We start from the raw sequence: 27,794 nt of genomic DNA, 5'->3' as shown, positions 1-27,794 counted from the left end.
GTTGGGACTTTTGACATCAGCTGTGGCACTGAGGTTTGCATGGCTGCTCAGGCAAGCTCTTTGCTGTTCAGTCAGATGCTGTTCCTTTGCTCCAGGGTTAAAGGTCAGACAGCTGATGCCTCATTAAGCAGCCAGAGAAAACCTCATCCAGAGAGATTGATTAAAATGAGTAGCCAATTTCTTGGGGGGAAGCTCTGTATATTAGTGTCAGATGTGCTGGGGAGACCTTGGCATTAAATTCCATGTTTTGCTTAGTTTTGTTTCTCTTGTGCTGATATTGGCACCTTCCACCTCAGCCCAGCTCAGCAACTGGCCAGCAGTGGAAAGTGGTGGATCCTGCTGGAGGCTCCAGTTCCAGTTGGACCCCTGAGGTCTGAGGAGCTTCCCAAGGAACGCTGGCTGGGTTGCAGCAGGAATTCAATGATCCCAGAGGGGCTTAGGGGTATGACTGGCACGTTTGGGAGGATCCATAAAGGATAACTTCACAATAGGGGAGGGAAGAGGAACTTATAGCCTGAGTGGCAAATAATGGCCAGTAAAGTAAATCACCAGTATTGTGTGAATGAGGCAAATAAGTGAAGAGACAAAGATCAAGGTGGGAAGTTTTGAAGAACTTAATTCTCAAGGGAATATAGACATTATAGAAGGGGTAGAGAAGAACAGTGGCGCAGTGCTATTGTTGCCTTCAGAAATGTTTGCAACTTCCTAACATTAAAACCCTGTGAGTTCATTAAGGCTGAATTCAGCTGTGCATGGTAAAATGTTCAGCTATCATGCAGCACTTGCTGTCTCAGGTTCCAGGATAAATACCTGTTTTTAGCACAGATGATGCAAACTTTAAATAAATGCAAGCAGATGTGTCCCCAGTTTTTTGCTGTGAGCACAGTGAAATGCCAAGGTGAAAGCAGTTTGCATTTGAATTGTTTCTGACTCTGATATGTGATAAATGCCTCATGGTGTAATTGTGTGTAAATTGATCTTAATGTGCAGTCTGCAGCTGGAAAACTGAATCTTACACATGTGATATACGTGTAAGTTTTCCCTGTCAAACAATTACTGTAAACCTGTTGCAAATGCATATTTTTTAAAATTTAAGTTGAGGGGATACCAAGAAATGTTAACCAAGTCTGTTATGCTTTGGATGAGAGTCATCTCTTTGATGATTTTATTTCCAGCTGGTGAGTGCATCTGACTCCTTAACATTTAAAGAGTAACTATAGCTCGCTGGGTTGTGGAGATAGAATTACCTGAAAATTAGGAGTTGTTTGCCCAAGGATGTCTTGATGCCTGAGCTGCCTGGGAGCTGGGTCCCTGCAACTGGCCTCAGTATCCAGGATTTTAATGCAAATAACTGCAATCTCACCTATGTTAGGTGTTCTAAATGTCCAGGCTGGGACCCGCTTTTAGAAATCATCTAAATCAAGATTTTGCTTTTTGGGTTTGAACAAACTCTCTCTGGTTTCAGTCTCCTGGATATTTTGGATGACAAAGAGGAATGTACATTCCTGTCATTGCAGATTTAACTGCATCTTTCTTTCCTTGCCTAGTAATTTTCTTTCTTTTCACCATATTTTATTCTGTTATGTTCTAGGTTGGCCTTGAGCACATGAACTAAAAGATGGTGCTGAAGTCCAATATGACACAAGAAGTGGGTGTATTTTTTTTTTTTTTGGGGGGGCGAATGTAGATGAGTCCTGATGAGGTCCCATATTAATGATTTACAGGCAAAATGCTAGAGTTTAAAAGAGTGGGAAGTGGGAATAAACTAACTCTGTGGGATCTGCAAACATGTCTGGCAAGCCAGTGTGCATTGCAGATTTTGAGGAGTATGCTAAAACCTTTCTGCCCAAATCTGTGTACGATTATTACCGATCTGGAGCGGACGACCAGGAAACCCTGGCAGATAATGTCGCAGCATTTTCCAGGTAGGAGGATGATTGAAGGCTGGGGTGGGAGGCAGGGGGTGTAAGTTCTGCTTTATTGGTAGATGTAAAGCAATTTTAAATTTTTTTGTGTGAACAAAACTAAATTTTTCTGCAACTTCTTTCTATTTTAGTAAAAAGACTCTCAATGAACTGATTTTTAGGACAACTCTCTCTCCCCTTTCACTCCTCCACCTAACATTTTCTGTCAAAAAGCAGTCCCTAAAATCCATTAGCACCTTTTTAGCTTTGCCTGAATTTGGGTTCTTTTGTTAACAGAAATTCTCTCACGAGTCCTTCAGCTCCAATATTTAACCAGCCAATGAAACTGTAGTTTCTACATTTTGGGTTATAGTGCCAGCAAGGAGTTTTTGTGGTGGCGTTGTACTTTTTAGGTCCTGAGTCAATTTTGCCTTTTGCTTATTTCTCCTCAACTGAATTAGTTCCATGGCATTCCCAGACCAGAGCTGCAGGGCCTTGCAGGCAGGAGTTGCATTTCCCAGCTCTGGGGTGAGCCGGAAAAGCCAGGGCTCAGTCCTGGGTGGCCCAGCTGTGCTCAGGGGTTTTCCATCAGAAGGACAGCCCTTCACCAGGAGATACTGTAAATGATGGGAACTATTATTAACCAGTCTTGACTTCGACTGACCCCCCTGAACTGTTGTCAAACCTGGGCTCAGGTCACCCTTAGCCTCAGAAGGACAAGGTCAGCACAAGGTCAGTCGGCACTTGCTTTAGGATTCAGTGGAAATGTCATAACTCACATGGCATCAGTTGGTTCCCTACTCCCAAATGTCCCTGAGCCAGGGCGGAGGGAAGGAGGCAGCTGGAGGCTGTTGCCCTCAGCCCAGCTGAGCTCCATCGAGCTGCTCAAACAGCTGCTAATGTCTCCTGCCTTTGGGGGCTGTGTTGCAGACATTTAACCCCCTGCACTTGTCATTGCCGAGGCTTTGTCTTTAATTCCTCTGAGTCTAACAAGCCAAACCACAATTTTCCCATTTTATCTTCTCCCTCCCTGCTTTGCTTTTCTGCTGCAGAGCAGCAATCCTACTCACTGCTCCAGTCACTTTTCCATAGGCTATGGGCAATTCAGCTGGAAATCTCATGAAAGTCAAGTGTTGTAGAACACTCAGTGATAATTCATTTAGCAGAATCTCAAAGGTCAGTTTGCAGAAATGGGCTCAGAACCTTAATTTTAAGGACACATATAGAAAAGCTCTATAATGTCAAGAGAAGACAACTCACCTCCACTGCTTATTCCAGACCTCCTAGCTCCATGCAGAAGCTGCCATCTCAAAATTCCATCACGTGGAATTTCCATGCTCAAGCATAAGCCAAAAGATTGCTCTGAGGAGTAAATAGGAGCAGGAAGGGATAGAGTAGTGCTCACCTAGTTTTTATTGTATCTTTTTTTAATGCTTCCAGATGCTCTGATGTTACTTGCCCTCATAAAACCAAAATGAGACATTAGGAAAGGACACTCCAAGGAAGTACTTGGAGGCAATAAACTCCAGGAGCAGTGAACATTTTACTTGTAACTGCTGGAGCTAATCATGATGAGGTTGGATCTAAAGCTGTCAGAGACAGGCTGACAAAGAGCTGGGTATGTCCCTCACTGTGCTGGCATTAGCAGAGCTGAGTGTTGGCAGGGAGATAAAGGCAGCTCTGCTCTGAAGCTGTTCCCTGCCACAGGGATGGATTCCTCTGATAAGAGCCCACCTCACATTGGGCTGCTTGCCTGTGGGGTTCACACTTTCCTGTGTCTTCCACCATATTTCTAATAAAAACCTCCAGTTTTAGGTGTTCAAAGCTGTGGCATTTGCAGGCAGCCTGGAACTGAAGGAGATGTTCATTAGCAGTGCCATGAATGGCCTGAGACATTAAAAGAAATCAGTGAAATTTGGTGTGGCTGAACGTCCCCCAGTGCTGGGTTCCTGCCCCTCAGCAGTGTGGGGATGAAAGGGTTGAATGGGAGGTGTGTTTGTTCTCCCTCCCTTTTTATATTTGTCTGAAAGAAAACAAGATCCCATTTTCTCAGCATGTGGGATGCTGTCAGTAACAGTCATTAGACCATGTTTGCAACGGCTTCCTGGGAATACATCTCTAAAAGGTAGAAACCTGCTATAAAGACTTGGTAATGTTTTGGTTTATAAGACTATTGGACACGATGGACTTCGAAAAATCTTTCTCTTTCCCTTGGATGATGTTGGGAGAAGCATGGCTCAGCTGCTACAGGCAGGGAAGTGCTGCTCACTCTGACCCTCACACTGTCCCGGTGTTTCTGAGTTCAGCTGTTCCTGAGTGCAGCTTGTGGGTAAATATGAAGTCAAATGGACTTTACACCCTCGAGTCATGAAGATCACCAAGTCAGATAATTTTGTGCAAGGTAGGGGTATGTTCAGCTTCATTTCCCATTGATTTCCCCTGTCAGAAGCTTAGTTGCAAGGTTCAACATGATTAAAAAAATTTGCTGTTCATTAAATATTTGTATAAGTTTCAGTTTAACTGGAAGAGAAAGCACAAAACTGAACCAGAAGCATGAATTGTTAGCCTGTACCTTTGTGGTGGAGGATTATTATTTCCTGGTGTGAGGGAGGAAAACCAGTGTTGAGCTCATTCGTGAGTTCTTTTCTTTTTGGCAAACAGATGGTTTTATTTCTGGATAAATAAATAAGTGATTATTATTAAGGATTAATATTATTATCAAGAGCTCACCTTAATGGATGGTCATGTTGCTGGATCCTACAATATCTTTGGAGCACCCCGTGCAATTCTTGGAGCAGCCCAATTCATACTCACTGGATTAGAAAATGAATGTCTTGGCCTTTTGACCGTCAAGCACTCTGTAGAATCAGACACCAGAGTATAAACTGCCTCCACAAGGTCAGTGTTTAGGATGTTCAACACCGGGTGCAGTGACTCTCCACTGGCTCCCAGTTCTTCTGGGACTGAGGGAAGAACCAGCACTCAGATGTTGACATCAGTGTGTTCCTGCTGAGGCTGGTAAGTATTTCTTATTCCTAGCTCTCAAATAGCCCTGGCATAAGTAAGGCATTAAGGCCAGAAAAGATGATTTGGGATGTCAGAGCATATGTCATTCCCTGTGGTGTCTGACTGCCTTCACCTCGGGTTTGCCCTGCATCCTGGAATGCTGAGTGTTCTCCCAGCCCCGTCTGGCTCTGAAATCCGTTGTCACGGAACCAAGGGGCCTGAATGGAGAAGTTTTCGTGACAAGGTCGGGATGCCCTTAGCTCAATGGCATTCAGGGAATCAGTCTGGAGTCTCCCCTCTCGGCATGTCAAGGAAGGGGGACGTTGGTGTGTGTAGGAACAGGCTCCTGCTAATGCGCCCTGACGTGCTCCACCTCGGAATTCCCAGAGGCCTTGGGAGAAGCTGCCTTGTTCTGTCAATTGCAAGGAGCAGCTGCTGCTTCAGCAGTGCCAGCGTCAACGCAAGCTTTCTGCAAACGTGGTGTTACCTTGTAGCAATTAAAGGCATTAAAATGGCCACCGAAGTAGTTTAAACATTGGTTGAAAAAGCAAGACTGAGAGTGACTGGGTCAGAAAGGCCTGGGAAGTGGTAGGGGGAGAAAAGGAAAGAAATGCTTGGAATAATAATTTAGTTGCATTGTTGTGATGTCTTTCACCTCAGATTCCCAGAGCACCGTGAAGAGTGTGGATGGCAAGACATCCTGGAAGGGGAGATCATTTTTCCTCTGGGAAAAGCAGCTGTTGTTTAGCATGGCACAAGCAGGAGCCCCTGCTCGTTCTGATGGGAAGTGGCACTGTAGGAGACAGAAGGGCAGCAAATGGGGCTGGGATTAGAACGGAGAACTTTGCCTGAACGGTCTTTTCCCAAGTGCGCTGCTTGCCCTGCAGCGCGAGGGGATTATTTGGGACAACTCAGGAGGGGAACAAGAAGAGCTGCTTGAAAATGTGTTGCAGTTTGAAAGTTTCAATGTTTTTCACAGCTGAAAGCAGACAGTACTTCCCTCTTATCCCATTGCAAGATAATTTATAATCAGAAAAATTTTTTGAACATGGAGAGAAAAGGAAAGAAACCCCAAAAGATTAATCCCCCTTCCTTCCCTTTAATCCTTTCAAAACAGCTTTTAGCTGAAGTTTTCTAAATCGGGAACGTTTGCTGCCTTCCCCACTGCAGCATCTCCCACTTCCAGCTGGTAAGAAGGATGCATTCATTCTGAGTTGCTGGTTGCAGCACGCAAGTGTAGACTTGGCTGGAAAAAGAAGTGGGCGATGAGGAGATGATGAATTAAAATAAAATAAAAAAATCCAAGTTGTTTCCAAAATATGCAGGAAATGTTTCACTGAAATACTTGGAGGAAGCAGGTGCTGTGTGGCAGCCGAATGACCATGTGCCGTGGTGACTGGGAAATGCTGCTCCTGGGGTTTCCTTGCTGCTGTTAAGGACATTTCCCTACAGCTTGTCCAGAAAATGCCTGGCTTCAAATGTCTGTCAGACTCAGAGCTGGAAACACTTGAGTTTCCAAAGCAAGATCAGGTTTTATTAAAGGAAGCTGATACTCAGGTAGTGAACCTGTTTGGTCTTTTTGTGGGACCCAGTGAATCCTGAGTCAGGAGCACTGACTGGATGTTAATTGAGAGTATGTGACCTAATAAGCTATCGCTGCTTGGGACTACATCATTTTTCTTACATGCACTGCTGGGAGGATTTTGGCTTCTGTTCCTTTTCCCAGCTAGAAGCACAACCCCTGTTGCTGTATCACAGGACTGACCCTCAGAGGCCGGCTGTGACATGGCAGTGGAAGGTCAGAGAAACCAGGAGGTTAGGGAAGAGGGAGATTCTCCACATCTTTTTATGCTTTTGGGTTTGATTGTGTAAATGACCAAGGTTACAAAGGGATTTTTGTTTTCTTTGTCTGCTGGGAAAAGATGCCTCAGAGCAGATCATAAGCCTTCAGAATGAGGATTAGGAAAAAAGGGGGAGAAAGAATCCATGTTTTCTTTGTCCCACCCTCAGCCCAACCTCCCCGAAAAATAACAAGTACAATGGCATGAAAACAAGTGTGAGGAGATATTCTTGCCGTGTGTGTCTTGGCACTGAGCAGCACAGCTGACTTCCACAGCCACACATCTCCTTCCAAGCATCACAACTGTCCCTCTCCTCCCTGGGGAGCACTTCCTGGAGAGCTGGCACAGCCCTGTGCTCTGGGCCTTCAGAAAGGTGGGTCTCATCCTGGCCCTGTCCCAGGCTTCTTGGGAAAATGTCTCTTGATCTTTCTATAAAATAGAGAGACTTTGTCTTTCTTTTTCCCCCTGACTTGTCATTTCAATACAAAAGCTCAATACACCTCTACTCCCTGTCAGAGGGTAACAGTGGCCCTGGTTCTATCTCCATGCTGGTAATTATAATATTATCAGTCTCTGAGCATTCTGGTGCTGAGCAGTTGGTCAGGTTCAGCAATATTAGACCATACCTTTTTAATTCTTCTCTGGAGTTACAGTTCAGGAACCATGGGAGCCCTTATGGAGAGAGGAAGGCCTCAGTGAGAGGCTGGTGCTTGCAGAGAGGCTTTGGGTTGGCTGAGCTCGTAAGAGCCAGCTCCAGGTATTGCTCCCCTCCTTGTGGCTTCTAGTGGTGGCAGCGCTGTGAAAACACCTGGATGGTAGGGAAAAGTCCCATTGCACAGGTGTCCCCAGGAATGCAACCCTCTTCATAAAACTTTGGATGTTGCAGTGTCTAGTTGATCCTGTAATAGGGAGCGCAATCTCACGACGCTGTTTTGTTGGGGGAAAAAGAAATTCTGTATGTGCAGACATGTGGTGTCCAGCCTGATTGCAATAAACTGTAATTTCAGGTTAAGTGTGGTTTAGTTTGCTCTGTTTTGAGAAAGGGAGTTCCAAGCATGCAGGCCAGGCTTGTGTTGTCCAAAAATTCTGTCTCTTTTGCTTCCCTAGTCCATAGAAGGGATGACTCAGGGAGGCTGATGACTTTTCCCATTTATGCACAGCATCTTTCACCCAGATCTGCCCCAAGGCTTTTGAGGGGACTGAGACTCACCATGAACCTTTTTATTTTGCAGCTTCTGTCTTTGCTTTCAAATGATACCAGCCAATAATGTTCAAGGAGTCTGTGCCTCTTTTACCCTCCCTGCTCTTTGGTCTTTCCTTGCCCCCTCCCTCCAGGTTTAGTGCCTCGCAGGAATTTTGCTGCAGCTCTGGATCACACGGTGGGATCTGGGATTCTGTTCCAGCCCTAGTGCAGCTTTCACCACGTGACAGCAGGAAAACCTGCTCTTGCCCATTGGGACCTGTAAATGACCCTGATGCTGCAGCCGTTTGAAATTCTGTTTCTTTGTGTCTGTGCCAGGTGGAAGCTGTACCCCCGGGTGCTCAGGGACGTGTCAGTGATGGACCTGTCCACCTCAGTGTTGGGGCAGAGGGTCACCATGCCTGTGTGCGTCGCTGCCACCGCCATGCAGCGCATGGCTCATCCCCACGGAGAGACGGCGACAGCCAGAGGTGAGCCCTGCCACGTCCCCCTGCAGCAGGGTAGTGAGCACTGTGCCTGCTGCCTGGGGATCCCAGCTTGCTTCCTTGCTCCTGGATGGGTTTGAGTTGCTGCTCAGAGTAACCGGGCTGATTTTTGGGTTTGTTTTTTACTGTTTCACTAGTTTGAGTGTGGCTTCTCTCTCCATGAAGCAAGAGCAGGAAATAAAGTATGCAAGAAGGGAATAATTTGTTACATATAAAATTGAAAACTGCATCTATATATCTATCTACACATTCTATACAACCATATATATTGCCACAGCAACACTCTTCCTATTAGTGAATTGATTCTAGAAATTCAGAGGCCTTTGTTGGCCTGGGAAAAATCCTTGCTTTGAAGAGAGCTCTTGAGAGCATCCCAGGGAGGCAGCAAGATAAGGGCTCCTCTGGGCTAGAGGCTGCACAAAGATGTTGAGCTTTATACAAAGGCTGCAGCTTAGAAAGGATATTAACCAGAATTCAGATGCAGAACTGTCTCCCACTCACGTAACTCAAGCTGCAGAATGTCACCAAATCTGAGGAAGAGGTGTGGGCTGTGCATTTCCATGCTCCAGTGCTGAATGGAAAAGGATACAAAACCTAAATCGGTGATATTTTAAAAAAACAATAAAATAATCCTGTGCATGGTTGGGTTATTCATCTAACAGTGTTTCCATGACCAAATGCAGTAGATCCTGGTGTGAAGTGAGTCTAATTCTCAGCCCTGCAGTGGGAGCTGTTCTTAGGTCTCATCGCTGTGATGTGCATGGGGATGGATTACAGCACAGCTCCTGTAGCCATGTCTGTAAAAACACATCTCTCCAATTTTCTAGTACGTTTGGAGCTACGGTTTTCCCCTTCCCAAGAGATTTATTGGGAAGCGGACGCTTTTTGCCCTATTTGTGCGTGCCGGCGTGCTCCACACGATGGCGCTCGAGCACCTTGGGAAGCCTTGGCGCTTCCCGCCCTTCGGGAGCTCCCGCGCATTAATTCTGGGCCAGGTTGTGCTGGGAGGAAACTGGGAAGCATTACCGCGTGAAGTGCAAGCATGTTAATGCAGTGGTAAGAGCGAGAATTGAAACACACCAAATTCAGGATGTTTCTTAGCAAAAATTCCCACTGGCGCTGTAGCACGGCCACTGTTTAAGGCATAAATCCACAGTGGTGTGCAAAGTCGAGTGGTACAGTAAGGCTGAGTACCCGGGGTGAGTTATAGTTGTGGCAAAAGCTTAATTCTGGAATTTCCTGATTTTTGTGCACTTGCATTTTCAAACTGTAGCACATGATTATTGCATTTAATGTTCCTGGGTGTCTGATCTGGGGGATCTCGGTGTACGGGCACCAGTTGGAATATGTGGTTCAGTAAACACATCCATTTCAGCTGGTGAATTTTTCATTGGTTTCAAAGGAGAACATTATTAAGATCACACCCTCTGTATTGAATTAGCATTTTTGGGGAGAGAAAAAGTGGCTTTGGTTTTGTGCTGCTAGAGGTGGAGCAGGGCACTCAGTGCCAAGCTTTTGGGTTGACCTTATAAGATGACAGGAGTTAGCTCTAAAGTACACGTTTGGCTTAAAGGTTCCCTTAAACTTGGGGCACTCAGGATCAGGGGGTTTGCCACATCCAACTTGTCTTATATTCCAGAGGTAACACAGAGTTTAAGTGAGCAAACTGTTGGTTGCTTTAATTCAGCTTCTGCTTCAGCTGCACCAATTTGCACAAACCAAGGAAGTTTGATCCACAGTCCTGTGGCTTTTGCAAAGCCTGGCATGCTCCATAAGCCTGGCTTTTTTTGTCTCAGGTGTGCAGGAAGTGCTGTATGAGGTGGTGCCTCTGCATGGGCATGGTCCTTGAGAAGCACAGCATGGTCTGAGTCCTGCCCCTTCCCAGCAGTGCCCTGGCTCGTGCTGGGGGCAGAGCAGCTCCCAAAGGAGCATCCCTGTGTACCACGAGACTGCCTGGCTGGGCTTGAACCCCCAAAGATAATCTTGGGTTCACACCATGCTGCCCTGCAGAGCAGGGTGGTGCAGGGAGCAGTGACAGCTCCTTCCCTTGCTTGGTCCCACAAAGGAATTTCCTTGAGGAGCAGCACCTTGCTTGGAACTGCTCTGCTCTTCCGCAGGTTTGCCTCTGTGTTGCAGGGGCAAATGTCCCCTCTAGGGACATGAGCATGTCATGGTGTCCCTTAGAACTCCCTGCCCTCACGGCCCCCTGCCCTGGGGCTTGTCAGGATTTTGGGGGCTGCTGCTTCCTGAGGGATGCTCTCCTGCAGCAACTAAACTGGTGGAGAGGAGTGTGCACCTTCCCAGAACAGGGCAGAGTCTGTCAGGTCACCTTAAACATGGATAGTTCTTTTGCATTAGTAAAGGATATTTCTTGGGAAAAACATCCAATTATAAATTTAAAAGTTGCTGGTGACAGGCCAGCCAAGAACAATATAAGTTATCCCAAAAGTTAAGTAACCCACTCTGGGCAGAATAAACTGCAATACATCGTCAAACCTTGCACAGCCTCAAATCCAGGTGTTGGATTTACTTGTATTCATGTTAGCTAGACTGTAATAAATGAATTTTAAAAAAGTCTATGCAGGCTGTAAAGACAGCTCCTCAGTTTTCTTTGACATGTCTAAATATACCAGGAGTCCTTCCTTACAGAGAAAGCTCTCATGTCCTTGAAACAATTTCATGCACCTTGGCAGTTATCCCAGTTTTTCTAGGTCTTCCTTCAAGTATATTCCCTGGCATTTTAGTTGTAGTTCATCAGCGTACATGGCAATTTTCCAAAAAATGGATTTTCTGTTCAGTAGAAACTGAAAAATTGGGAGGAAAATTGTTTTGGATTAACTGAAATGTTTCATTTGATCCAAAATACAATGTTTTATTTCATTTTCCTACTGGCTAATGCTTTTAGCTATAGTTCTGTTTTGAAACAAAAGTGTTAGCTCAGGAGAAAACGTTTCCATTTTCAAAAGATCAAGACATGACATTTTGACTTAGGTGTTTTTTTCTCATCCTTCCCACTCCAATTTCAACCTCTTTGACTAAAAGTATTTGCCAAATTTGATGAATAATCTTAGCTACTAAAGAGCAAAAGGTTGTTCTCTAATCACTTTTCAATAGAATCCCTCTGGTTCTATGTGATCATTTTTCCTTGCTTGTCCATCAGAAGATTCACTGTTCCTCCATGCCAAGACACTCCTTTGCCATCCTGACTTCATGCAGTGCTTGCAAACCAACATGATCCCTGTGTCAACAGGACCCACCTCGAATACACTGACTCAAAATCTTGTGCACAATCCAGCTGCTTAGCAAGAAACAGCAATATTTTGCAAGCTTAATTGATTATAAAGAAATTTGCAGCATTATTTTATTGAGATTTCTATTCTCTTTATAATCCTGCTTATTCCACATTGCACTTACTGAGTAGTTTAAATTCCTGTGTTTTCTCCCCAAAGCAGCATTGCAATGCCTGGCTTCTCCATAAATGGCTGAAAATTAGGCTGAGAACCTGACTGCTTTCTTGGCCAGGTCTTTTGAAAAGTGTCACTGACGGTTGCTCAGGTCTGAAGTTTTTGTGTTTGCCCTCTGCAGCTGTGCTCCAACCACTCTCCAAGCTGCTGCTGACGCAGGGAGGGTTTCACCATCACCTGCAACGTGACTGCACTGTTTGCTTTGCCAAATGGAGAACAGGAATATTGATTGAAAAGCTTTTTTCCCCATTTTAGTTGAGCTTCTGGCAACTCTGTCATTCCCACTAGAGAGGGAGCAACACCTTTGTTCCTTTGGCTCTTAGCAGGCTGCCGCTCTGCTTTTGCTCTCTCTGAGGCTGCTGAGCGCCAAAATTCGGGTTTCATGGTTGTGACTGGGAAGGAGAGATTTGGCCATCTATTACATTTTGTGCTCAGCCACAGTGAAAACAGCAGGATTTGTACTCATCTGTTATCTATGTGGTGATCAAAAAAATTAAATTTTGAGGTATGAAAATGACTGTCAATCCAGAGTCATGGAGAAGACAATATTCACATGGGACAATGTGGCTTGGGCTGACCTGGTCTGGATTCCTCCCAGAGCGTGGCATGGCTGGGGGACTTTGTGCTGCAAGCGTGCACAGGCAGCCTGGCATGCCAGCCCTCCTGAGCCAGCCAGATCCCAGATCTGTTTTGGCCACATGTCCCTTCCCCTCCAGCCTTCCTGCACAGCTGACAAAATGCATTGTGTCAACAGGAGGATGGCAGGCATGGCTCTCACGCAGGGTTTTGTAAGGGCTGAGAGAGGGAAGGCTGACAGGGATCTCTCAGCCAAGTGTGGTTTGTCCCGAGAGTAACTTTAAGTTCTTTAAACAGCTCTGTTCCTTGGAAGATGCAGCTCCTGAGAAATACCACTGTGCCAAAAGGACATTGTGTTGAACCCAAGGAAAGTCCTCTGGCCCTTAGCCTGGGGCCAGTGGATTCACTGGTGGATTCAGGGGAAAAATGCCTGCAGTGGGGCGTTTGGCTGCTGGGCTTTGGAGATGCCCCTAAAAGGGAAATGATGGGAATTTTCCCAGCTAGAGGAAAAAAGCAAGTTCCCATTCCCATACAAGGTAGCTCTGACAAAATGTGTAAGCTTGAACTGGGCTCTTCTCCAGTGTCCCCCCTGAAGAATGTTGCCTCTGAGTTGCTCACAGGGACAAATTCCACACCCTTCCCAAACCACGTAATGGAGTGGTGCCCCATCAGGTGGGGTGAGGATACTCTGAGGCTTCAGGATGAAAAAAGGGCTAAAAAAGTTTGCTGCACTGTTCCCCAGTGGAGCTCCCAAGTGGCTGCTGTCCCATTTGTTGTTATGTAAAATACTTGAGTTTGCCAAGAATGAATGGCTTCAAACTGCCAGAGGCCAGGTTTGGATTAGATATTCATTAGGAATAGATTCTGTGATTTCATGGACTTCCCCAGCCTCCTGTATGTGGATGAAGCTGTGCTCTCTGTGCTGTTGTGGACCCCATAAGGAGCCTGCAGGGTGTACAAGGGTGACTGTGTCCTTTGGGCAATGCTCAGGATTAAAAGAAGACCTGGAAAAAAACCCCACAAAAAACAAACAACTAAAAGCAATCTGAAATGGTATGAGGAAAGGCTGGTTTACAGAAACATCTGATGTTTAAACTCTGGCAAATGTCACATATTGCAGCAAGAGCACCCTGGGGGAATATGGCTGTAGTAGGAGGGATTTGAAATAACTACTTTGCAGCACCCCAAAAGTGAAGTGTAAAATAAGGTTGTTAGAGGAAATGAATTGCTTCTGTTTTCTTCTATTGCAGCTAAATATGTGAGAAGTTGAGTGTATTTTTAGAAAAACCTGATTTGAGGTAGAAAAAAAACCCCAACCAAACCTGGCAACACTTCAGGCCTCTGTATCTCATGGTTTCAAAAGTCTAGAAAATTGTCAAAATAAGCTTTAAAGTGATCAAGGTAAAGCACAGATCAACCAAAATGGGGAATTTCTAAAACTTTGAAAAATTTTGTTTGTGAACTTTGGATTTTCCTGAGAGATCTAAACTGTGTGTTTTGAGCTAGTGCTTCACCAGAGAGTTGTGAACTTTACAGGAGAGATGAGGGGAATTTTGTAAGCATTCTTGCATGGAAATGCCATAACCCCATTTGGGATGGCTGAACTCTGATTGAACCAAACTGTTTAAATCTGATCTTAAATAAGAGGGAAGCCTTATTTTCTCTATTTCTACACATGTAGCTGAGTTGAAAGGATATGATAATATATGATTTAAATCTTCAGTTCACCAAAAAAATTTTATTGTGCAGTTTCTAACTTGATTTTTGCTTTTGCAACCATAGGGCTGTAGAGGTAGATTTGGGAATAAAATGAAAAAATGGAAATAAATGGATACCTAAAGGCAGATTGAACCATAACATTTACATTTCTCTCTTATCTGATGTGAGGGTTTAGCAATTGCCGGGTTAGCGACCCTCTCACTCATTCCTGATATAGAGGGAACTGTGTCCCATAATTTTGAGGAGAGGAATGAAATGACTAAGAACTAGAGAGGTTTGGGTCATTGCTACCATATTTCCAATGAGGGAAAACTGCCTGGTGGCCCTGGGAGGGTGTAGCCAATTTGTTTGAATAAGCTGTTCATAAGTTTCCACTCCAAGAGGCTTGTAATCCTTATTTAATAAAATGTTGTCATAAAGACCACTTTTTAATTCCTCCATGGGCTGGGGATGATGTTTTGAAGCAGAGGTCCATTTACATTAAAAATATGCATTCTGTGGTAGACCAAGGCAAATAAGGCTTTCTATAATATTTTTGAGTTTTACGTCGTGTTTTCCTTTATTTTACAATAAGTGACAGATTCATGAAAATATATCTCTATGAGGTTAGCTGATGCAGCCTGGGTTTGGCAATCGCCCCTGGGGAGGGTGATTTTTGGGAGGCAATGTGGCAGTGTTTAAAACGTTGGAAGCCTTCAATGCATTATTTTAAAGCTCCTGTTTAGAGACTATCACTTTGTATTCCTCCAGCATGCCAGGCTGTGGGGACAGGGATGATGCTGAGCTCCTGGGCCACCTCTGCCATTGAGGAGGTGGCTGAGGCAGCTCCGGGCAGCCTTCGCTGGCTGCAGCTGTACGTGTACAAGGACCGGCAGGTCACGCAGTCCCTGGTGAGGCGCGCAGAGCGAGCCGGATACAGAGGGATCTTCGTCACCGTGGACACCCCGTACCTCGGCCGGCGCGTCGCTGACGTGCGCAACAAGTTCCAGCTTCCCCCACACCTCAGGTAGATCTGCTGGCGGGCTGTGGGCTGGGAGTGGGACAGTGCCATGGACACCATGGGCTGATGGGGGAGAAATTTGTCCCGGGCAATAGCCCTGTGGAGCTGTGTATGTATTTCTTGCTTGGGCTGGGATCTGCTTTGGGTCAAAACTAAGCTTTCCTGCTGTTTGCAGAGTGTAAAAGACCTTGTGCCAAGCAATGTGAGACTGCAGGCTGATGAAGTGAGACATGGGACATTTCTTTATGTATGTGTCAATGTATTCTTGCCTATCTTCAAACCTCAGCTGGGCACAGCCCAGAGTGACCTGCTCTGATGTTGAACTGAGATCCAGCGGCAGAGTTGGCTGTGTTCTGAAAGGGGCCTGGACTCAGTGGGTCAAAACTCCCTTCTAAAAAATGTTATGGTTCCTTCCACGGTGTCCTATGACATTCCTCTGGGTCCAGGGCTACTGACTGCAGAGTCCCTTTCTGAGCAACTTCAAGTCTTCTTTTACTCAAATACAGAAACGTGGGTATCAGTCTTTCTAAATTGTCCATGAGAGCAGCTCCTACCCCAAAGTGTGTTTTGGGATATTTTCTGTATCTCAGAATTTGCGGCCTCAGGATTGACTTCAGCACTAATTCTAGTTCCTCCCCACTGCAGGGCCAAAGAGGAATTCAATTTTCACAGTTAAACCAGAATTTTAACCTTACAACAGTCTTGTAAAGGTGCTGATTTGCCTGGCCTTTTGTAAACATGAATTGATAGACTGTAGGGACTGCCCTGATAAACATATGTTGAAGTGCTGGCACAGGCTTAGCAGCCAAGGCCTGGCTGGAAGAATTTCAGTTGATAGGACACCCAGGACTTGGAGCTGAAGATCTGTGTTTGACACATTATCAATACATACTGACCTTTTACCCTAAAAACAATTAAAGAATTATTTAAATAGCTTATTTTTCAGGGGCAATGGAATTTCAAGGCCTGGGGTTGAAGAGCTTTTGAATGTGAGTCCAAAGACATTTGACGAAAGTGGTAGAGCATTTCTAAAACACTTTGACCCCACCTGACCAAACCATAACAAGGTTTTGAGTGAACTGTATGAAATCATATGAAATCGGAGTAATCCTTAAAGGTTCCAGTGAATCATTCCAGGTTTCTGAGCACCGCTTGGGCAGTGCTTTGTTGCAGAGGCCGCAGTGAAACACTCCTAACACGGGGCTCTGCTCATTTGCGTGATAACTTTTTCTTGGCTTCGGGTTTCCGACAAAGTTTCAAAGCAACAACAAGGTGCCATTGTGCTCCAAAATGTATGTAAGGCAACATTCATCCAAGTGTTGATCTGCATTTCCCAGGCCAAGAAAAACAACAGTTATTTATATAATCTTATCCATGGTTCTGTTTTTCTCCGGGCACCCCACCCTCCACAAACCAACAGCTGAAAAGCTGGATCTTGCTGAGAGCCCGCTCCTTTCTCATCTGCTTCTGGGCCTGGAGCTGAACAGAAAAGCCGTGTGAAATGCTGCTTGTTGCAGGCATGAAATCAGCAGTGAAACCAGCCAGGTTCCATGCAAAAACACTCATGCACTTCCCAAAATATGAAATGTGAGTATTAAATAGCCCAACGTGGAACAGGACACAGTTTCCAAAGAGCAGGGTAATTAGTCTCATGTGGGACATGAGTGTACCAGAACCTGTGAGATGGATTTGTAGCTGAAAAACCCAAATCATAGCTAATGTTTTCACATGAGCTTCCTTTCCCTGCTACATTTTACAAGGGAACGTACAAAAGGGACACAAGATAAACAGGCTGGCTGTTGGCCTTATTGGACAGATGAAAATTCTGAATTCTTTGCAGGGCTTCATGCACATCCATCTAATTCATGCAGTTTAAGAAAACTCCACTTCCTCCTTCTCCCCTCCACCTACCTGATCCCCTATTCCTCTCATAGCTGAATTCCCTGGATTTGAAAAATAACAAAACCCAACCCTGTTTCTTTTGCTATAGAAGTCAGACTGTTGCCGTGGACCAGAGAAACTTGCCCTAACATTATCACAAAACATAGAAAGGTTTGGGGTGGAAGGGACATTAAAGATCCGATGCTTATGTTGGTTATCAAATGCTTTGTCAGCCAAGGGTTTTGGCTCACTGAGGACTGGGATCTAACACACTGGGATGGGCTGGTTTTGCTCCTGCCCTGCAATGCAGCAAAGCTTTAACACAGGTATATTGAATGCAGGCATTTGGGACTGAGTCGTGGCTGCAGTAAATCTTCCTCAGACTATTTTTCTGTGTCTTTTGTCACTTTAGATTAAAAAACTTCTCCAGCAGTGACCTGGCATTTTCCTCAGGGAAAGACTTCGGAGAAAACAGCGGGCTGGCTGTGTATGTGGCTGAGGCCATCGATGCCAGTGTCAACTGGGAGGACATCAAGTGGCTCCGGGGCCTGACCTCGCTGCCCATCGTGGTGAAAGGGATCCTCAGGGGTGTGTAGCTCTGCTGCTTCCTGGGGGAAAGGCAAGGGCAGAACTATCACTTCCTCATGCACCGGTAGGAACCCAGCAAGGGAGGTGTTTGTGGAAGCAGCTGCTTAAATAAGTGCCTGGTGTTGTCACCAATGCTACCATTAATGGAATCATGCCAATCAGCAAAGTAACTTCTTACTGATGAGTTCTAGAACATAATAGAGAAAATAAAGGCTACCAACCCAAGTGGCTGTTGATCCAAAGGGATAAAATGTTCTGCTCCAACATTGCAAATTACTTTTCTGGTCTTATTACTTAAAGACAAAACTTTTTTTCTGTTTCGAGGTGTGGCTTTGGAAGGCTGAAGCCCTAAGGTGACTTTGCATGAGCTGGCAAAAGTTTTTTTAGTGATTCCCTCACTGTGATGTCTTCAAGCTCCCAGTTATGGAAGGGCATATCCTGTTTGTCTGGGTTTTTTCCTAGCTGATGATGCCAAAGAAGCTGTAAAATTTGGGGTAAATGGGATCCTGGTATCAAATCACGGAGCACGACAGCTCGATGGGGTCCCTGCTACTGTAAGTACTGATGTCAATCTGCTCCAGTAATCTCTAATTTTCTCTGCCTTTTGGCTCCTTATTTGCTTTCTCTGAACATGTGGAAGCTGGAGGAAAAACCTGGAATATATGTTCTATGCCTTAAGCCATTAGCAATAACCTCTCTCTGCTTCTCTATGTATGTCACATCATACCCTGAGTTAGACACAGCCTTTCCTTGGTAGATCAAATTGGAAAATATTTCAGAAATTTTTTTCCAGTCCCCTCTTTCATTTCTTCTTTCTCTTTCTTTTTTGAAAAACCCTTGTTGCCATTTGCAGCACACGGAAGGTTTATTAGGGTTGGGTTTTTTTTAAATCATTTTTGGAGGCTTCTGAAAAATTACAGTTAAGGAACAGCAAAAGGCAGAATGAAACTCTCCATTTTTCTCCTTTTCAATATTTTCACCTTTGGAAAAGGGAGAGAGTGCTTAAATTACAGTTTTTCCTTTTTCCTTTTCCTTGTTGTGCTACCCCATGCTTTTTCCAAAGGTAAAAGGGATTTGAGAATTTCTCGGTCGGCAAAAAAAGAAAAAAGTAAAGGCAAATGAAAAAGTATGTGCTCAGGATGAAGGAAAAACCCCAAAATTCCAGTCATCACTCATCTTGCTTCAGTTGGTGTGGGAAAGCTGCACAAATAAAAGGAGAATGAAAGGGAGGAGAACCAAAGCACAGTTGTGCCTCTCTGAGTATTTCCAATATGTTCTCAATGAAAAACCTCCTGTTTTCCATGTTGGTTCCCTGAAGGGAGAGGGAAACAGGTCCTCTTGTCACCTCCTGGGAGTGTATTCCCCAATTTCATTGAGTGTATTTAAAAATCTTGGGCAAGCCTGTGTGTGAGGTAATACAACAGGAACAATATATAAGGATGTCATTTTGAGGAATGAGAGAGCTCAAAAAGTACAAATTAATTTTTGATAGCTGCAGTAGAATAGAAATTTGCAAACTCCATATTAGGGGTTACTCCTTTGCAACACCGCAAGGCAGAGGAGAACTGAGTTTATGGTACAAAGAGCAGCACTTCACAATGCAGTTTTTACAAGGTATCTGTATCAGATCATGTTAAATGTTTCTGATTTAGGAACATAATTATTTGCTTCAATTTCATGGGGTTTCAGATCGTGATGTGAATCCAAGCTGGTCAATATTTCTAGTGTCTAGTTACACATGGAGGAAATATATGTTTTAATTATGGTTTGCACCATGCTTTAGTTATTAGAGCACTTTAATGTTGGTATGGTTTGTCAGGATGTAGAAAGTGGTCTCTGTATATGGAAATAGATATAAATATCTATCTTGCCAAAATATGTTTGGCAAGAGAGCAAAACCAAAGGGAGGGGGAAAATCACAGCAAGTGCCAAACTTCAAGAAAATTTTAATTCAAATCTAAAAACAAACTGCACTTTCAAGTCTTTCCCCCCATCTTCTAGTCATTTTTATCCATTAGAAAGGAAATTAATTACATCCGTATTTGAAAGACATGAATTTGTGTGTCTTTTGTCTTACTTCCACACACTGTTTCCAGTCTCCTTAATATTTGGCTTCTGGTGGTGTCCCTTTCCTGATTTTCATGAATAGGAGCTATTTAGGTGACCTTATAGGAAAAGTTGCCCTGTAAGTAATGCTCCAAGCTTTAGCTGAGGAGACTCATCCTTTCATTGGGACTTCCTGCGTGGCAAGAGGAATTATTTAATTCCCTGGTTACTTGTAACTTGAGAACAGTAAAAAATACTTTTCCCCCTTACTTGTATCACTGGTGTAAGGGATAAGTAGAGAAAGGAAGTAAGTGGAGCTTGGTGAAAGCAGCAAACATGTGCATTAAAAGAAATTATTTCCCACCTTGCTCAAAACTTAGAGGAAAGTTAACTTTTTCCTATATTAAAAAGTTTTTCTCTACAGTCATTTGTGTAATCAGATGCATTTTCAAAAGGGAAAATACATTAATTCAAATTTTTCAGCGAACTCTAAGTTCCTACAGGGATATGTTTCTCTTACTCCTTGTCTATAGGTACAGTGCCTGCCTCTGGGCTCCTGAGCTAGCCCTTGAGATAAATGAATGGTAAATTTAAACAAGGAAGCAAAGATGATTATTTAAAAAGTGAGAGTGTTTCAATTTCATCCCCAAACTAGTGAAGATTGGAAGTTTGGGAGGTAATTCCATGGCAAGGCCTCCTTAGTGTTAGCTGTTTCTTATATTCTGCATAAAAATCAGATACTGACTTGTGTCAGATACATGTAATGGGATCAGATGGCCATTTTGTGAGACTCTGCAAGTTCTCATTCTATTTCTGTGACTCTCCAAATAAATTTGACCTTTGTATGTACCTTCTACCCTGCAAAGTCACTGCTGGTTCTCAATACAAAGCTGTGTTTTTTGGGTATAGATTTAGGCATGCAGTTGCTAATTAAGTTGCTTTAAAGCTTGGATCCTATGTGTAAGAACTCACTCAAAAAATAAATTGGGCTTCAGAAGCAGCCACACTGTACTTCTGGTTTCACTCTTTTAGATTGATGTCTTGCCTGAAATCGTGGAGGCTGTGGAGGGGAAGGTGGAGGTGTTCTTGGATGGTGGTGTAAGAAAAGGCACAGACGTTCTCAAGGCACTGGCCCTTGGAGCCAAAGCTGTTTTCATTGGAAGACCTCTCCTCTGGGGATTGGCTTATCAAGTAAGTTGAGAGAAGCTCATGATTTTAGATCCTGAGACTCCATGTTTAGCCTTATTATATGTACGTGTGTGTGATGGTGTCTCTGTGCACCCAGATCATCTGATGTAAAATTTGCTATGACAAACACTCAGGATTTATGTTTGTGCATAAAACTTTTTTTGGCACATGTATACATGGCTATAACTACACACATATATGTACACATAATAGTTCACATTGTCTCCTAATCTCCCAGGGTGAAGAAGGAGCAAAAGAAGTTCTCCAGATGCTGAAGGAAGAGTTTCGCCTCGCAATGGCACTGACAGGTGAGACATCAGCATTTCCTCTCCATAATCACACTTTCTCAGAGCTTTCATTTGCCCCAGGCAAGATGCTATAGCAATTTATACGAGGGGAATATTTGCAATATAAACAGGTTAATCTGTGGAGAAATGGGAAAAGGTCTTGTTATCCCTGCCTTATAAATGGGGAACTGAGTAGATTAAGTAAAAACCTCTTTTTTTTTTTTTTTTTTCACAACGAGAGCAATAAATCCATAGAAAGTAGTGGCAAATCTTTGGTTGCCAAGGAGTGGATTTCATCTGACAGAATGTAGATTTTTATGAGGCCGAAAAACAAAAGGCCTAAGGGTGGGTTGGAAAATCAGGGGTTTCAACTCATCTGCAACCTATCCTCCAGGATGCCGGAGAGTAGAAGAAATTGGCAGGACACTGATACGAAGACGTCGAGTATTGTTTTCCAAGATTTAGGTCTGAAGACACTTGCCTAATGCGTTGCCTGTTGTGCTTCAAGATGAAATCCAACTGCATTCCCCCTGTGGGCCTCATCCTGCAATCCTGACTGAGGGAACGCTCTGCTCTGTAGGAGATCATTTGTTGAAGAAAGGACTCAAAGCAAATTTAACAGGTGTTTCCAAATCTCTTAGGCTCTTAAGGAAAACTCTGCTGGGAGGTGTGATTAGAGATGGGCCTTTATACAAGACCAATGTAGAAACTTCAATGTATTTTGCAACAAATGCTGATACTAATTTCCATGCCTGGGAGTAATTTAGCTCTTAATGTGAAACTATAAACAGAAATGTTCGATAGCAAACAGAAATGCTGAAATTTAAAATGCAAAAGATACTTCTTGCACACTGTTTAGAGAAACTAGACTGCAGATTGTAGAGATTAAATCTTGCTTTCTTATGAACAGAGCGTCCTTTCCCAAGTGACTCTGTCCTAGGACTTTGTAAGCATCTGGGCTTGTGGCACGTAGGCTGTAGGAGCCCAGAGGACTCTTAGTTGTAAGGAACCAAAGAGCAAAGCAAAATAGAGCTGTTTAAAACAGCAAAATTCTGCTGTTTAAGTGGGGCACAAACCCCTCTGCAATCAGACAACTGTTATATATGTGCATTGAATACAGGTTAGGTCCTTGGCTAATGCAAATCCCTATACCCCAAACTGTGCCAGCAGCATCCACCTGGAGCTCCAAGTCACATTTTTCACCTGGATTCATCTGCTAACAGTGGCAAGGGAAGGATGATGCTGCCTGGGAGAGTCTGTAGAATTTTCAGACATGTGCAGAAGAAAAACTTGAATAATTGAGGCATTAACCCATGACTTGGGAAGTGCCTAGCAGTTCTATTTAGTTTCCAGGCACACCCTTAAGGCAGGTAAATCTTAGGGTTACTCTGCTTATGATGAGGATGCAGGCATGCAGGATCTGTGCCTCTGTTCTCAAAACAATCCAAATATCCATGGAATTCGGGAGAAATTTTGTAACTGTAAAGAACAAAGGAGGTACAACTCTACTGTTCTCATCTTGAGTAAAACTGAGGGTAGCTCTTCACCTGTCTCCCTTCCCTTGCAGTGTTGCAGGGAGCAGGGATAGGCCACAAAGGTTTTGAATATCTTGCTGTGAAAATTTAATGTTAATTTTTAAAGAAGACTTAAAAAGAGAAAAAACCCTTAGTTCCATGGTTTCACTGACATCACCATCTCCACCATTTGTTTCCCATCAGCATCAGAAGGACTCATGCATTCTGACTCTCCTGCTTTGCTTGGTTTGAAATATCCCTTACGGAGCTTTAGAGGCAGCCTTGTAATGAAATGATGGAATATTATAATGTGAACTAAAGCTGTGGCTGGAAGTCGAAATGGGGAGAAAACCCAAAAGGCCACATGCTTGCCCTCCAGTTGTAAAATTTGTACTCTTATTTACTGCAGAATATGGTCTGTTGTGTGAGAGTTGCATAGCAACAAAATAAAGTTTATCTGTGCAAGGAAATATGAATGTTTCTCAGAGCACAGAGGAGCATAATTTCTGCTGTTTACTGCACTTATCATATCTGTTGCAATGTGGACTGTGTCAGATGTCAATTACAGACTAACTTTGGAAAGACTGTTTATTTGAGATAATATAAATGTTACTTAAAAGATCGGGGCATAATATCTTATGTTTACATGTTTAAGATCTATTTCTAAAGATTAGAAGATGCAGTTTCCTGTCTTTGCCCCAACCAGATCTGAGGAAAGTTCTGTGTGATTCAGTAGAAGTTCTGATGGTGAGGAAACGAGTTTCGTTACTTGTGCGTAATTCGCTGTTTCTAGTTCTTCGGGGATAAGGGGTTTACATTGTTTTTTCCTGCTTGTTATGTAAGAATTGTCTGACTGCTTTCCAGTTCAACCCCAGTAGGAATAGACATGCATTAAAAACCAAAATTAGAGGCAAACACTGAAGGGCTATGAGCCTGTTGACAGAAATGCCTGGTAGAGCACTGTTTTTAAAATATTCCTCAGTGAAGAGAATTTCTTTTGATTTTGAGACAGCCAAACACAACTACTTTTTGAAATTATTAAAAAAAAAAAGGTAAGAATTCTGTTTGGTTTGTGTTAAAAGGCAGAAAGACCAAGTGCGCTCAACCATTTAAAAAGCTGCATAAGGTCCAGGCTAAGAAAAAAAATCTATTCCCACACTTGCTTCACCTAGAGAAGCTGAGAAAAAAAATTGGGGCACACAGAACAGGTGGCAATAGATCTTTCTGTGGTCTATGAGAGTGTTTCTGCGGAGAACATAAGTAATATAACAAAAAATAAAAAGTCTTTGTGAAATATGTCAAGTAGAAAATTATTTGTCTGAAGTAACAAGTGAACCCAACAAACTCTTAGGAACAATTAGTCATAGTCCTTAGATCAAGGCACAGAAGTAGAGGGGAATAGAAATATTTTGCATTTATGATGTTTTAGTATATCTGCCTATCCAAATGTCAAATAACAAAAATTTAATTGTGGAATTACTTTCTGTCTTGACCTTGGCTCCATCTTAAGCCATAGATGCAAAGCAAAAAGGCCTACAGAGAAAAAATCTAATAAGGGGAGAACAGTGAGGGATATTTCTGTACCCATAAAGGAAGCACTCAACTGGTGTTCTGGGTACTGAGAAAAAAAGCCAACTGATTTGGGAGGCTGGTGAGTGATCTGAATGGAGTTCTCTAACCACCTCCTGAAATGGACCAGGAACATGAACCTGGAAAAGAAGATTGCAGCTCTTAATGAGAGAATATTTATCAGCTATGTTGTAAAGAGAGAAGACACCAAAAGCAAAACCTGAGGGTATGAAAGAGCAGGAGGATGATGTGCTTTTTAGGAGAAAGTGATACCTCCCAAGAGGTTAAGATGTGAGGCAGGCTCTTACATACTGGCATTTCGTGCTCAGTCTATGTGTGAATTTCTCTGCTGCTGGCAGTTCAGAAGTTTCCCTTTTTGGAAGCATACCCACAAAGTTGTTTCCTTAGCCCCAGTGAGCTCATGGAGGATTAAACCCACTGAAGAGTGTGTGGAAGAGTGTGGCATTCTCCACAGGATGTGTAGAAACCACTCAGGAGGTTTGGAAAGGCTTCAGCCCTGGTTTGGAATCCCAACAACTGGATCCAAGACATGCATTTTTAGCACTAAGTTCTAAAGAATCAATCTGTTTTAAAGTCAGTGAAAGAGCCTGTGCTGTTTTCTGGACAGCTGATATATCACATCAAGGCTGGACATGATGGGAGCAGGATCCTCCAAAGAAAGAAAAGAAATATCCTTCTAGAAAAGTCCGCCTTGAGCAGGTCTGGCTGCGCTGGGAACATCTTTGCCATGAGAGTCTGGCAGTTTAATTCAGCAGAGGAGAGCACAGCAGTGCAGGACTGCAGGCATGACTCGGCAGATGGCAGGAGTCAGCCGAGGGTTGTGAGAATATCTGACCTTTCAGATCAAATGTGGAGGAGGAGGTTACCATACCTTCAGGACAGATTTTCCTCTCTCACTTGTCTGTCAGTCCTTTGAAGCAGAGACCTACTGCCTTTTGAATGCCTGGAGCCTGTATGCAGGGTGGAGAATCCAGTAAGTAAATAATAGGAGTCATAATTCAGAGCATTGGAGCTGAGGAGCTGTGAAAGACGTGATCTGTTTTCTTGTGACCTCCACCTCTTGCCGTGACTCTGGGACACGTTATTGTGTTTTATTTTCACTAGTGGCCAAGTCAAACAAATAGCTCTGGAACTGGTAAGAACTCCACCTCCATCCACAATTTTTCAGGTTAAGCATGAAACTTGTCTGTCTTACTGGGAATTTCTGAACATAAACAGACACTTTGAGTAAGTCGCCTTGATAAATGGGCAGTGTAGGTCAGGGCCTGCTGGATATGCAGGCGACTCAAAGATGAAGCAGAGCTGGGGAAGTAGGCAGCAATGGCTCTGCTTTTCTTGGCTTCTCAAATGGTTTTCAGGCTGAAATCAAATACTTGAGTGCATGAGGAAAGCTGGCTTCTGAAGTCATGATTTTGCACTGAACCTCACTGTAAAGATATCTCTTATAAAGCTACTTTTGATGTGGAAATTTGGCTCCAAACCACACTGAAGGCCATTATAAATAACCACTTCATCACAGGACACACAGAAGTTGGCTTCCTTGAACACTCCTAGAAAGCAAGCCTAACCTTACTGAGCCATAACCTCAGCTAGTGTAAATCAGAGAAGTTCCATTGACTTCATTAGTTTATACTGATTTACACCAGCTGTGACAGCGGCCCACAATACAGCAAGATATGTCAGCTTTTAAATTCTGTCACTGGGTGTTGAACAAAACTGTTTTTAAAACAAGACTGGCAATCCCAGATTTAGATCCTAATGAGACACAGCACTGTAATTGTTTCACGATGCTTATATGCTCCATTTTGTTTTCATTTTTGTATTGCTTCTGTTTTTCTTATCTCCTGCCAAACAGAGGAAGAGTACCACATATGTTACATTCATAACAAAGATGTTTTTCTGCACTGAGAACATGTCCTCCAGATGCCTTTGTATTGTAGCTCAGCTTCTTCCTTTGCATAAGTACATTGGTTATGTGCCAACTTAAGAATGCCCTTGAGGGCCAGCCCTGTGTATCTCCAGGGCCTGGAGCGCTGCAAGGGGCACTCAGAGGCTATCCCAGGAGAACTTCAAAGATCTTTTTCCCCCCTAGGGATTTCCAGCTCCTAAGTGATCATTTCAGATGGGCAGGATGAATTGTGTCCAAGAGCACAGGGAGGAATGCCCTGAGACCATCAGGTCTCTGTCACAATCCTGCGGGGTGCTCAGGTAATTAACCAGACTGAGTAATCAGTTGGCACCTTTGTGGTGTGGAAGGCTGGGAGGTGCATACAGCTGGATTATTCAGCCAAGGGGAATTTATATAACTAGACTGACAGTGATTAATATTGGTTATTATTTTATGGCAGCAGCAGCTGTAAGTTCCAGTCAAGGTCGAGGAAGCTCTGTGCACTGCAGAGATGCTTTTCTGCAGGCAGCAGTCTCTAGTCAACAGAGTCAGAAGGGTAAATTTACAGGCACAGGAAGAGAGTCTCTCTCTAAAATGGGGGCAGAAACAAACTGATTCCCCCAGCTAAATCCCCTAATTTTCCCTTCCACTACCTCCCTAAGGCAGGTAACTCTGGGCGGGACGACACACACACCACAAATACTCAGCAACCATGGGGAAGACCCACAGATGACTAGAGCAGAGGCAGAGCTGGAGCACAGAAAAGAGCCTTTAACCTGTATATTTTTCCTTACAGAAGGTGAAGCTCCTTATACAACTGAGACTCTGCCAGTTTGCCAAGCAAAAGATGATTGTGGTGGTTTGGCAGTATGGGAATGGAAGACCTATTTCTTGCTTTATTTTCTATAATTTTTAGAAAAAATTATTTTCTATAATTTGATAGCATACCATGATTTCAGTTCACTTTTCCCCATGCACTTTTAGTAGTATACTAACTCCTTTAGTTCTGTGCACTGTGTTTAATTAGGTTTTCCTTTTAGGAGAACTGAAAGTAGTGGATTTTAAACACTTAGTGGTCATTAAAAGTGTTCCTGCAGACCAGGTATTCGCCGTTAAGTTTATTTCATGTGAGACAATTTCATGTGAGACAAGTCTAATTTTCAAGAACAGTCACTGAGACTTCAAAGGAAGGTGTGAAGGACCTACAATAAGGTGACATGACATAAACGGAGCTGTTACACAAAATCAGGATATATATTGTACACATTCCTACCTGGTATGGCCAGCAAATTAGCTCAGCATGTGCTGTTATTAGACCTAGAAACCTAGCATCGATGTGAGATAAACAGTCTTCCTAACAGATGAGACCTGAATGCTGATCAGAGATGGGAATTAAAATAGAAGAATAATCTCCCATATCTAAGCTTCCTTCCTCTGGGTCTGTTCACATACTCTATCAAAGGCAGATGTTGAAGAGTGTAGGTGGGGGTCTCTATTATAGTTTTTATACAAATTGTCAATGACTTAGGAGTTACACACCTGCAGCCTTCTCAACAGGTAGTTAAGAACAGCAAAAATTACAAAATTTGGTATAAACAAAGGGAATCCTTTGACAA

The 27,794-nt window shown here is 43.6% G+C and overlaps 1 protein-coding gene and 1 long non-coding RNA gene across 2 annotated transcripts in view; one reads left to right on the top strand and one right to left on the bottom strand.

The window, feature by feature from the left end:
* The window catches only part of LOC146438834 (uncharacterized), a 110,445-nt gene that overhangs the window by 20,096 nt on the left and 62,555 nt on the right, over nt 1-27,794 (bottom strand). The gene's annotated exons all lie outside the window — the stretch shown is intronic.
* On the top strand, nt 1,743-23,170 carry HAO1 (hydroxyacid oxidase 1). The gene is made up of 8 exons (XM_085053968.1): nt 1,743-1,925; nt 8,271-8,422; nt 14,947-15,202; nt 17,490-17,665; nt 18,128-18,219; nt 20,744-20,902; nt 21,138-21,207; nt 21,581-23,170. Exons 1-8 carry the CDS (start codon nt 1,789-1,791, stop codon nt 21,649-21,651), a joined length of 1,113 nt encoding a protein of 370 aa, XP_084910094.1. The 5' UTR covers nt 1,743-1,788; the 3' UTR covers nt 21,652-23,170.

This window comes from Lichenostomus cassidix, chromosome 3 (assembly GCF_008360975.1).
Source record: "Lichenostomus cassidix isolate B80296 chromosome 3, HeHo_3.0, whole genome shotgun sequence".
Classification (NCBI taxonomy): domain Eukaryota; kingdom Metazoa; phylum Chordata; class Aves; order Passeriformes; family Meliphagidae; genus Lichenostomus; species Lichenostomus cassidix.
This window is presented reverse-complemented; position numbering and strand designations above follow the sequence as displayed.